The 12,612-nt window shown below is 37.4% G+C and overlaps 1 protein-coding gene across 3 annotated transcripts; it reads right to left on the reverse strand.

Moving 5' to 3' along the window:
- Nucleotides 1–1,241: 1,241 nt before the first annotated feature.
- Nucleotides 1,242–12,386, reverse strand: LOC141622289 (auxin response factor 1-like). 3 transcript variants are annotated; one of them, XM_074438335.1, is made up of 15 exons: nt 12,065–12,386; nt 8,427–8,533; nt 7,750–7,853; nt 6,919–7,014; nt 6,763–6,819; nt 6,184–6,336; nt 5,878–5,962; nt 5,208–5,298; nt 4,900–5,064; nt 4,630–4,749; nt 4,470–4,545; nt 4,073–4,238; nt 3,390–3,853; nt 2,052–2,242; nt 1,242–1,659 (listed from the first exon to the last, which is right to left on the reverse strand). In XM_074438335.1, the coding sequence occupies exons 2-15, from the start codon at nt 8,470–8,472 to the stop codon at nt 1,521–1,523; spliced, it is 1,953 nt and encodes a 650-aa protein (XP_074294436.1). In that variant the 5' UTR covers nt 8,473–8,533; nt 12,065–12,386; the 3' UTR covers nt 1,242–1,520. The 3 variants fall into 3 exon arrangements, with proteins under 3 accessions (XP_074294436.1, XP_074294437.1, XP_074294438.1); XM_074438336.1 differs by having other exon boundaries at nt 8,427–8,557; nt 12,065–12,352; XM_074438337.1 differs by lacking the exon at nt 8,427–8,533 and having other exon boundaries at nt 12,065–12,376.
- Between the last annotated feature and the right edge of the window lie 226 nt (nt 12,387–12,612).

The following is a 12,612-nucleotide window of genomic DNA, read 5'->3' on the forward strand; positions in this document are numbered from 1 at the left end:
CAGCGGAAATTGGAATAGGAGTCGGCCATGGGCTTGATATGAATGGCTCCACCGAGTCTTTAAGACTTTAAAGACGTCCAAGTTCCTAGGGTAATAAAAAACAACAGATCCATATAAAAGATATTAGTACTAATAAAGTTTTTTTACAAGAAAATTGTGTAAAACCACTTTATATAACTATTTGTGCAGTTTAAATGTTGCTAGAACAAATCAAACAGGACATAATATAAATTGTAACTGGAATATACCGACTATTTGAAAAAATTAATTGTCAAAATTTACATCCTTGACAATTGACACTTGCGATTGGGATGGTGCGAGTGGTTCTAAAGTGGGTGGCCTGGATGTGGTGGGGACGGTTCTGGGTTGGTAGGTCTGCATTTGCGATTGGGAGTGGTGGCAGCACAGGGGATGGTTCAATGGTGGTTTGGGAGGTGCGGGTCTTAGAAAGTGCGACTATGAGGAGGTTGTCTGGCCGGCAGGGAGGGGCAGTGGGGGTTGGTGCACGGTGGTTAGCTGGTTGTAGTTGGGGTGAGTAAATTGAGAGGATAAATTGGAGTGAAACAAAATTGTAAATGAAGGTATTTTATTTTTAAGGGGTATAATGGTCAATTATGTCCATGATTGAGTAAATCATATCCATGATTGAGCATAACCCTTGAAATATGTTGTGCAACTTCAGCTACGACGAGTTTTGTAGCTACAACCTAGGGGTGTTCACCGGTCCAAAACCGGACCGGACCGGACCGGATGAACCCGCGGACCGGATAACCACATATCCCAAGACCGCGGACCGGACCGGTTAGAAGGGGACCCGGACCGGAACCCTTTAGGTCCGGTTTTTTCCGGGTTTGGACCGGACCGGTACTAATTTATAAGGCAAATTTAGTTTTATTTTTTTATGTGGACCGGACCGGAGACCGGTCACCATATTTTTTGGGACCCGGAGACCGGACCGGTATATATCCGGTCTGGACCGGACCAGACCAGCCGGTCCGGGTCGGTCCGGTTTGCCGGTACAGACCACTTTTTGTTCACCCCTACTACAACCTACAACTACAAGCCTACAAGTGTACTGATTGCAACTTTGCAAGTATTTGGAAGTATAAAGGGTCATATTAAGCTTATAACTAAAGCAGATTTAAAATGCATGATGTAGCTGGTCGCCCGAATGGAGACGAGACAGTGAACCTAGTCGCTACAAACCCCCATAGTAAAACAATGGACGATTCAAGGCATTATTAACCAAGGAAAATATAGATAGATAGGTAGGTAGATTGGAGTTATTTATATACAAAGATTAGGGTAGCATGGCATGGATAACACTACAACTCGACCGACATTTGACAACAAAGAGAAAACACAAGACAGACTGATGGCATTTTCTAGATTTGCCCCTCCCTAATTTCACTAATCTGCCTATACTGCAGTTTCATCGATTTATTCCATTAATTATTTATTAGACCAGCATAAGTCATGGATATCAGCAAGTAGGGCCCACGGCAGAGGACTGCTGCTCCTCAGAAGGCAACTGCCATATCAACATCAACATTTCTTGGCTTGGTATGCACGGCAACATAGATTTTGTTTTTTGGCGCAAGATGCTTGACTTCATCAGATGTGTAGATGAAGATTTTTCTGACCATGCTGCAAAATTCTCTGTATAAAAGGAAGCATCCATCAGACACCAAGCATGACAGCTGAGCTGACGAGGGATAGAGGGGTGATGTTTCGAAACTGATACATGGTAATGTCGACCTACAATATGGGTTCGCTACAAAAGAGCTAGCATGGCTGCATGACGCATTACGGTTAGAGCAACATTGACATTACCCCAATACTTTCATGTGGGTAAGGGGGTTTAATACTTTAATGTATCCAACTGACCCATATTGAAGGACTTGAAGACAAATGAAACTTAATGACTTTGAATTGTTAAATTATTGGTTCAAATTTTCAAATGGCTAGGTGTACCCGGAGTAGGGCAGGAGTTGACACACAATAGATAAATCATAAAAGTTGTGAGACAATGGGTGAGGAGAGAAACTTACTCCCATGGATCATCTCCGACCATCATCATGTCATCCTCATTATCGGTGTAGACAACCTGCCATTTCTCAGAAGAACCACATAGCTCCCCTTTAATATCAAACATCTGCTCCAACTTCTTGAGGAGGTTCTCATAGCAATCAAAATGAGTCAAATCTACACCCCGCCCAACAGCCATGCCGTGCATATGAACCTGGTATGTATAATTTAGGTCCACTATTAGATTTCAGTTCCCCAAATCATTTTGGGATTAAGGCTATGATGTTGTTGTTGTTGTATTAGATTTCAGTTATAGGAAGAGTTCGGCCACGCCTTCTCTAGTTCAAAGATTGAAGGCATTAGGAAAAAAAAAAAAAACTTAGGCCTATCATTTCTTCTGAGACCTCTAAAAATGCGAAAAATAATACGGAGTAACCAAATTTTTAATCTCTGAAGTTCATTCAGACATTGCAAGGAATGCCCGTAAAAATCTAGGCTTATATTTTTTTTTTTACTGAGTTCTGAATATGTGCAAAATAGTGTCACAGTTTTAGGCTTTTAGCATGATGTGATGATCAAGCAAAGCAGGAAATTTAGAACAATTTGAGGCATTCTTGAACAGGTCTCACAAACACAGATTAAACCATTATGAGGAATACTCATGGTTCCAGCTTTGGTACTCTCATTACGTTTTGGAGTGTTGCGACACTAGTTAATAAAAGTTCACCATTTTACACTTAATACTGGTAGAAGATAGACATACAAATATACAAAAAATCATTTGACCGAGTACCAACTATCAGGTTTACCACTCATTCACCAAACTTAGGTACAAATGAGTCATGAGATTCCAAGACCAAAGAATGACAAAAGAAACATAAAACGAAATCACACATGTTACGGTAAAAAGGTGACTAATTTCTAAAGAGATAGAGACCTATGTTACTATGAAAATTCACCTTTGTTGTGTATCGCAAGTCGACATAACACCAAAAACACCCTAAGTACTTCGCCATGACACTCCGACATACACTGATGTCTGACACAGGCAGTCAAGTTTGAGTTCATAGATAGGGGTAAAGTTGTTCTATGAGAAGTGTAATTTTGCAGCCAACATTCGGCATAACTTTCAATTGCACACAGTGTTACAAACAAACATGGAGTAACAAGTTTAAATGGAACAAGAAATCTATTTGACGCCAAAGGGAAATCTCCAGACCATAACGCCAAAAGGAAATTATTAATAGGACAATACAATATTTTCTTTCATAAAGAAAATATGGCACACAGACGGGAGAGGACAATCTGAAGTAAATAAGCACGAGATATAATGATAACTTAAATGACACAAGAAGACTTACCTTTGTGCAGGTCCTACTTTGCTTGCTTTGGGACTCCGGTAATGATTTCTGTGAAGATTTATCAGGATCACCGCTTAATGAAGGCACATCAAGTTGCTTACCATTTGAATGGTCGGACCCTACCTCCAGAGGTGGGATTATATGCTTTTCACCGATCTTTTCTGACAATATAGCTCCACCACAAGTTTCATCCAAATTAGAAGAACCAATCAGTTGAATTCCAAATAGTCGACAACCACCGTTCTTTCTCGGTTGGCCAGTTTCTTTATTTGCATCTAAACCACAAGACTCCATGTTTTCTGTTCTGTTAGGAAAAAAAATCCGCTGGCTGGATGCTGCAGGAAGAGCGTTATTTGATGTCAATCGAAGAGAGCAAGCTCTTCTCACTGACGAGATTTGATCATGTGTACGCTCAGCTTCAGAACATATAGCAGAGGGAAACTCCGACGGTGACTTCCAGATGCCTGATTTGACATAAATGAGTAATATAAGAGGTAACAGATAATGGAAAAAATCTCCTGTAAAACAGTTTTACACTAAGAGATTGTAAAATTATCCGTCAAAGACACCTACCTATACTCATAGCTATTAGATTTTTTTAATATGTATTTAGGTCAAATAAAAGTGGATTTTACAGTAACATTCTATGTAAAATCACCCAAGTATCTGCACAGATAATATACCCAGTGAAGACATATCAATGGTTGTCGGTTGTATTGTGGCAGGACGCGGTCGCTTATTTCTCAAGACGGGCTGTGAGTTGCCGGAATTATTTGCCACAAGTGACTCTAGTTCCCATGGTGAAACCTTGTCAGGTCGCAGAATGGATGAAGGTTCATCCCATTGGACCTGCAGAGCAAGACAAAACAATTTAAAAACCTTTCAGGCTGACAAAACGATTTATCTATCCTGAAAACAGAGGCAAGTGAGGCAACCCATGATATTGAGCAATCCTCTAACCTCAGCTTTCGAGGATAGACAATCATTGTAACATACACCAAACAGTGAGCCTTTACTTCGATAGTCATTATGAATAAACATAAATGAAACATCAATAGATATCAACTCATTAATCTTAACCTTCAAAGATCTCCATTCAGAATCAACCCAGCTCGAAGATGAAGAATCAGCAACGCCAACAATTGTGCCACTGAACCTACCATAGTTTAAAAGAAAACATAAAAACAAATATTCAGAGTCGAACAATCAAAAACCACGCAGGGTTAAGAACGAAATATACCTTCTTTCGGGAACATCATCACCTTCAAATCTCATTGTAAACCTCATTCCAATAGAAAGCTTGTGACTTTTGGCCTCAAGGTACTTGTTCACGCTAACAAGGAAGTCGGACCTACTCGTTCTGTCAAGAATAACAGTTTATAGACTGAAAGGCATTAGAATGCATGACAACTATTTGTTTGTAGCAGGTCAGTCAAACAACAATGTCACGAATGAATGCTGAACAACAAATTAGCAAACACACACAAGAAGTTTCAAACAAAGCATGAACCTTGGCTTGTAGAAAACTGAAAATGGAGTTCCCGTTTGAATTGCATGAACTGCAGTGGCAAGAACACCAAGGTGCATACTGTGACTAGAGATGACAGAGGATGGCATATTATTCAACTGACGCATTAGCCTCCTTACTCCGACACATAGCTGCTCATCTTCACCTCTGTCCATGGTAGTCAAGGTGAGAACTAAACATAGATAATAATACAAATAAAAAGAAAAAAGTAGAACAGGGGGAAGTGGAACCAATGGAAAGCGTGGGATATAAATTTATTAGAAGTTGCTCCAATTTGAAATAAAACTTGCCTCAAAAATATAAATGCATCACCAGCCACTAGCTTCTTAGAATTGACAAAAACACTCCATCCAGTTGTCAGTAGGTGGCGCCTTGGTTGCCCTACAGCGTCATATAATGTAAACAATATGCCTAGAGCAATAGCTTAAATGTCTAAGCCAACACGGGAACATTGGACAGTCCTAATATGCGTGTGGTTGGCAGGTTATAGGCAGATAATGTATTAGCAGCAACGAATGTCATGCATTCATGGCTTACTAAAAAATTCTGCGACATTTTATTCCGGACAATAATATTGGTTTAGTGACTACAGAACAGAAGTATGAGATACAGTACTCATCAATGGAACAAGTGCAGACAAGAGGTAAACGCACAAAATAATTTACAATGCAAAAGATAGAATGAATTGACACAATGTCACTCACATCAGATAATATATTATAAAATGCATCTTCATCCTGAGGTATTATTTTCGACTTTATTCCTTATAAAATATTTACAGCCTACCTCAAATTATTTGGAATCAAGGAGATAACACAGCAGAACGGCCTTTTATAAGAAAAGACCAGGGAACTAGCACCGAAAGGGGAAATAAATAACAGATGATTAGGCTAACGTAAAGCTCAAACGCACTACTACTAGATTTCACAGCAATGCACTGAAGTTCTTTCAAGCTCTAACCTCGAAAAATGTGACGGAAATGCCACTCGCTACCATGCAGATCACGTGCGATAAGCTCTTGCGAAGGTGGCTGCTGGGACATATTCTGCAGATTGAGCAGTTTATCATTAAAATACAAACACGAAAGAAACAAGAGATTTATAATAAAACCACAGAAATATATCCCCTGAGTTTAGCACCAGTATAATTCCAGTCAAGCACGCTTCAAAAGGGAATGAAGTGACTGATATGCTTTTTGATTCCTTAGTTCTTCAATTACTACTCAACACTTCCAAAATTTGGGACCTTTGTGGAAACAAAGCTTACCAGGGGTGGCAAGCATTCATCTGCATGCCTCCGAAGCACAGAAAATCCACCATGTGTGCTGGTATCAGAAGCTGTAAGTGTCTTACAAAAGGAGTGCACAACGCACCTCGGAGGCTCAGGGACAGGAGGATCCAGCTCTGTTACTTCGTTTTGCTGAGAATTAATAAAGGGAGAAAAAAAAAGGTGTTACAACAATTATTTTCTTGAAAAACAGTCTCCTATAAATAATGAGGGACAAACATATTTCACTATTAACCTTACACATTACCCATTAAGTCATTAACCCACTAACTTAAAGAACTGCTCCAATTATTTCTATACGGGCCAATCCCCTGATATTGACACTCTATATGAGGGTTTGTGAAGTTATAAATCTACGGGCGTCTGAGAAGATGTAAATGAGAAAATAGAAAACAGGAAGTGCATAAATAAGTTGTGTAACTTGACTGATACTTTGATAAACCACTATTTATATGAAAACAGAAGATAGAAACAATAAAATATTGTATAAAGGCATCCACAATCTCTGTCCCTCGACTTTTATCATGAAGAGGGGTCTACAACAATGAAGCAAATTACATCTTTTTCGGGAAATAGCATTATCTGAGCGTAAACTTCATCTGTTTCTGGTTCCGCCTGGATAAAGCAAAATAGAGAAGTTAATGGCATATATCAGTTCAACCAACAGACTATAATGGGGACCAGGATACAGAAGCATCTCGCACAGAAACTTACGCGAAGTTCGATATTACCAACTTTACACAGAATTTTTGATGACAAATTAAATGAAGGAATATGCTGTTCTACCCCCTGGTTAGTTGATGCTGCCAGCTGCAAAAAGAGAAGGATCAATCCAAGTAAAAATTGATAATTTAAAGAACTAGATAAGTGAAAAGATGAAGATATGAATAGATCCGAAGGCCATCGTTCACTTGATACAATTTTTTTTTTCTTTGTTAATTAAAATTAATGTCTTACACAAATGATGTAACACCCAAGCATCAGCCTTAAATTTTCAATAAACCATTGATAAATCCAATGACTGAGGCTCACTTGATACAAAATTCTTATTTGTAAATTCAAAATATCATTTCTTACACAAATGACATAATACCCAAGTTTCGACCTTACCAGTTTTTTTTTTCAGATGGCCTATAACGAAACCAAATCGCTATTTACAATGGCTGACTGCTAGATCACAATAAAAAGAAGCGTGCACCATTTAGTGGGCTTTTTTGCTTTGTTCGATCATATTCCAAAACAAAAAGAATAGCAAGTCTTAGGCTACATCAGAAATGGAAACCAGATACCATTTAATGTACAGAAAAATAAACCAAAATAAGGAGATATGAGTGCCTGGCAAATGTGATGACTACGGATCCATATCCAGATAAGATCTATAACAAGTGAAGGGGAAAGCTATCACGTGACAGACAAATAGTTCAGTAAGGGGTATCACACCAAAAGCAACGGGAATAACAAAAAAAAGGCATTAGCAATGCAAAAGCAATTTCGAAACGAACAGATTATACGTTAAGAGATGAAGAACTAAAAAACTCCATATACCTGCTCCATATGACCTTGCGGAAAATAATAAACATGCTCCCCTTCACGTGGAAGGTTTACGAGAGGACCAGCACAAGCATACCACAACTCTTTGTACAAAGCATCTACAGACAATTACAAAATTTAATCATTCTCACATTAGAATACATAAAATTTTAAGAACATCAGGAACACAGCCACATATAAGAACCAGTCGCACAAGTCTTAAGCTGTTAAGCACCACTTGTGTGTGTGTGTGTGTTTTGGTGGTGGTGGGGGGGTGGGCTTGACCAACAAAAAAAACAGTTACAAAGGAGACAATTATACATAGATTACAAAATGGAAAAGAAGTACTCCGTATATGTTAAATCCAAATCCTGCTATTGTTTAATTCAGTCAAAAAATCGCCACTTGACAAATACAGTCTATTGACTTAGAGAAGATATAGTAGCACAAAATTTGAAGAAATATTTCTTGCTTCATAGAGAATAAGGGCCAATAAAGATGATTAATAACTCACAACCCAACCAATACCTAAATGCATACAGAACTATGTTATTTAGAGATTTAGACATCTACCCTTCTAAAGCAAGAATGCATCATAAAAGGAAACACAATAATGGTGAAAATAATTTAGCCTAAAAGTAAAGAGCACTACATAATTACAGAGTGAAGTGAGAATAATTTAGAATTTAGACCTTCTTCTTTTTTTCCATGAGATTGCTGAGTGTTTGCAAGAGCCATGAGAAGCTGCTACTACACCAGGATTACACCAAGAGCTCTATTTATAGTAGATTCTACTTCCCTGTGTTATGCAACGTGTAACCGCCTAATAGGTTACGGTGGCGTGTTTGACATAGCCAACAATAAAGAATAATCAGATTGACAGATGTTCTTGCATTAAAATATTTGTGTATAACCACGCAATCCATAAGGGAACTAGTTACCATAAATTTAGTCTAAAAGCACAATAAACATGATTAATGATGTTAAGTACACATTAAGAGGTTTATCATTAATACAACTAGGATCCTTCTAGATCCAAAGTGTCGATCACAACCAGTCACATTCATCAGATCCACGTCAGATAAGCAATGTAGTTTAACGTGTAGCGTAGATGAGAGTTACCAACCCAAAAACATTAAACTTCATCACGAGATCTGCATTTCCATCCTGCCTTTTACCCAAACTGCCACCCGAACTCTGTGGGCTGGTATTGGCCCCGTCCCCCCGAGATGTGAAAAACTAAGGTAGCTAATCTTTACAGAATTTTGCAACAACGACATCAGAGCCTTAATCCCAAAATGATTTGGGTCGGCTGACATGAATCATCCTTTAGAACCGTCCATGGGTGATCGCACACCTCAAAATGTGAAAATATAGAAAAAGAAAACTGAAAAGCAAATGAGGAGTGAAACATAATACAAAAGTCAAGTTAAACTTATAGGTTTGAAAATCAAAGTTCATATTTCTTCTATAAAAACTTAGAATTTACAGAATTTTGTGACTCCATAAAATCTCAAAGACTCTAATCAAATGACTCTAAATGTACACCCAATAACATCATCATTTTTTGTTGTATGAGGTCATAAGAAAAAAGATCCTACAATCGGTTGTATCTACAACCAGATGGAAGTTACTCGCCTAGTTTTAAAAGTTTAAAGGTATCAAGTTTGCCTCAGCTACTTAGCTAGCTAAGTAACTTTGTAAAGGAATTGTGCCCATATACAAAGTAATTGACCTAACTGAGTAGCTTTGTAAACGAGATCCATAGCTTTACAAATGAGCTTAACAAAAATAATATGGTTGTACATAAAACCGGTTGTATGATCCATCAACCATAGATTATACAATAGAAAAAGGGTAATAAGTTATTAGTTCTTCAGTTGAAATGCTCCGTTTAAATTCCCTTGGTCATGTAACTTTTTTTCATTTCCATCTACATCTACATACCAAATGAGAAACCGCTAGCACAGTAAATCCTAATGTGACTCTTAGTAAAAAAAAAAATTATAAGCGAATGATGTAGAGTAATTCTTTAGTTTTCTTCTTATCGCATCTAAGACATGATCCTTACTATACTTTTTTACTAGATAAGGGAAAATCATTTCAATCTGAAAGGAAAGAGAAATGTTTTAATTTTCTCCTCCCCGATTAAAAATAATATAGGGAGAAAAGAAGGGGAAGAAGCAATGAAAATAGCAGGTTAACAACCTCGTACTCGACCTATCCAATATCCAGCACACCTTGTTTGAGGAGGCGTAAAACGCACCAAGGGGCCGAGCAACAAGGCGGGGGCGTGCGCCTTTTAGGCACAAGGGGACCTATTTTCGGTAGCAAATTTGTCTTTTCCAATAAAATTTTGAGTTATAATACCTTTTTTGAATTTTCAAGTTGTCTACATATAACGAGTAAGAGTTAGAAATAATGGGTAAAAGAAAGGGCTTAATTAAAGCTGTAGAAGAAAATGATATGAAGTGCGTATTAGTGAGTCTCGTTGGGCAAGCCTCATCTACAAGGTGCGCCAAAAATACACCAAGGCGTTTCGGCTAGAGCCTCATCCCTAGTGCACCTAAACTATCACGCACAATGTCTCATGTCTACGTTTTGACTAGGCTCACTACAAACCCCTTTTTTTAACTAAGCATCACGCCACCACACTCAAATACAACAACACCAACAAGCCACGTGATTCAAACTGACAGCCTGCTCTGTCGAACAGAATACAATGAACTCCGACTACAATTCAGAAGGATGGTATGGGCTACATGCATTGTTTAGTGTCCAAATGACGGCCGTCATGTTCAAATCCAGAATAATCAAGGCCAAATAAGCCTAAACCCTTACAACAATAACATTACCTTAGTGCCTCAATGGCTCCCGCATATTGGGGAGTAGGGTGTGGGATGTACACAATTTTACTCGTGTTAGCAACAGAAAGTGGTTGTTTCTATATTACCAGATATGAAAATTGCTTTGAGAAATGATCGAAGGAGTGGTACTTCAAGATACAAAGAAGCGCCACGACTTTAGAAAACCAAAGATGGCTTCGTTGAAAATGGAAAACAAAGTAATTCTAAACTCTGGGAGACATTGGGATTGCTTTGTTAAACAACAATACAATAGTCTTTAAGGCTCCTCCAGATTGTGGGAGTAAGGGGAGCTCGAATGTATGCAACCTTACTGTGGTAATAGCAACAAGAAGAAATTGTTTCCAAACATAGAAATTGTTTCCAAAGACTACGAAATGTTTGGAGCAAATATGCAAAGATCTAAATAAAACATGCAACGCATGAAGGAATAGTATGTATATTTCGTAGGAAATTCGTGGAAAAATCGTCGCGTCTGCCTCTGTTTTCTTATCATCTATGAGGATGGCCATGATAGGAAACAAATATAAATGATCATAGCTACATGCGTAATGGTACACCTCTATTACCATGAACGTCCATTTGGAACATTCCATACAGAGTTACACACAAACCCGGTTACTACATTCTCCAAATTACCCGACTAAGCTATAAGCAGTTAAGGAAAAAACATAAATGTACATCAGTTATCCTACATTCCTACTGGCTATAAATTCTCCGATTGTACTACCACAGACAAATTAACTTGAACAACAATTACCAAAACTACTATTAGTTACGCGAAAAATCCTTACCTACCCCAGCTAGCAGAGAAATAGAATTGTACATCAGATGTACTACCTCACACTTAATGAGTTTTTGAGTTTTTGTGTATTTTTTTTTTTTTTGAGTTTTATAGAGTTTATAAATTACATTTTAGATTTATGATGTCAAAAATCAAATTTTTCCGAGCTTATATGTAATTTTTTTGAGTTATAATATAATTTTTTGAGATTAATGTTAAATGAACTCAAAAAATTTAAAATAAAACTAAAAAATTTTAAATTAAAACTCAAAAACTTTATCTTAATGCTCAAAAACAACTATATCATCTGATGTACTACATCAGATGTATAATCCAGTTACACAGCTATACCACATTTTCATTCTACTTAAATTCTACTCGAATTTGCTATTATGGTACGGTACACCTTAGTTCACAAGTCTTAATTTTTATTCACTTAATTTCTACTCGTATTTAGTTATTTGCAGAAAATGCTCTCAATTCCAACATTTTCATTGGCTTCGTGTACAATGACGTGGTACACCGGGTATACTAAAGAATTTCACGGCATCAGCCCCAAATAAGTTTCTCATAGCTTAACCAAAACACCTAAAAATTAAAATTATAATGCAAAATAAATAAATAAACAAACACATTAATTAGATACGGAGTACTATATGTCAAGAAATGAGTAATTGTATACCTTAGGATTAGTTCTAGTGAAGATTAGAGCTGAAATTGGATCAAATAACCCATAAATCAGACCCAAATTTATCACATTTGAGCAATTCCCAGTTTCTGACTGTAGTTTAAAGTTCAGATTCTTGAATATTCAAGTGAGATTGGGAAAGGGAAAAAACTAGGGTTTGGTAGATAAAAAGAATTTAAAAATTGAAAAGGTTGGGAATTTGTAAGGTAAAAGGTTGCAAGTGCAGGAAGATATGTGGATTTGGTTCATCTTTGCCTGTTCGGAGCCGACAGCTTCTTTTCCACCCATCAACTGAAAAAAAGGGACATTATGTATTAACTCAAATTGGGAAAGTGAAAAAGTATTTTGTCTGTGGTAATCTTTTTACATACGAATTTTAGTCTTTCACATACAGCGGTTGAACCTTAAAAAAAGGCAATATAAACGCAAACAAACCAACAACTTGCTGCATCGTACATTCATACTTGCACATGATTTTGCTGCATCATACTTGCACATGATTGCTATCATCAATCACAAAATTTCATTGAAAACGGGCGATA

This window comes from Silene latifolia, chromosome X (genome assembly GCF_048544455.1).
Source record: "Silene latifolia isolate original U9 population chromosome X, ASM4854445v1, whole genome shotgun sequence".
NCBI classification, from domain to species: domain Eukaryota; kingdom Viridiplantae; phylum Streptophyta; class Magnoliopsida; order Caryophyllales; family Caryophyllaceae; genus Silene; species Silene latifolia.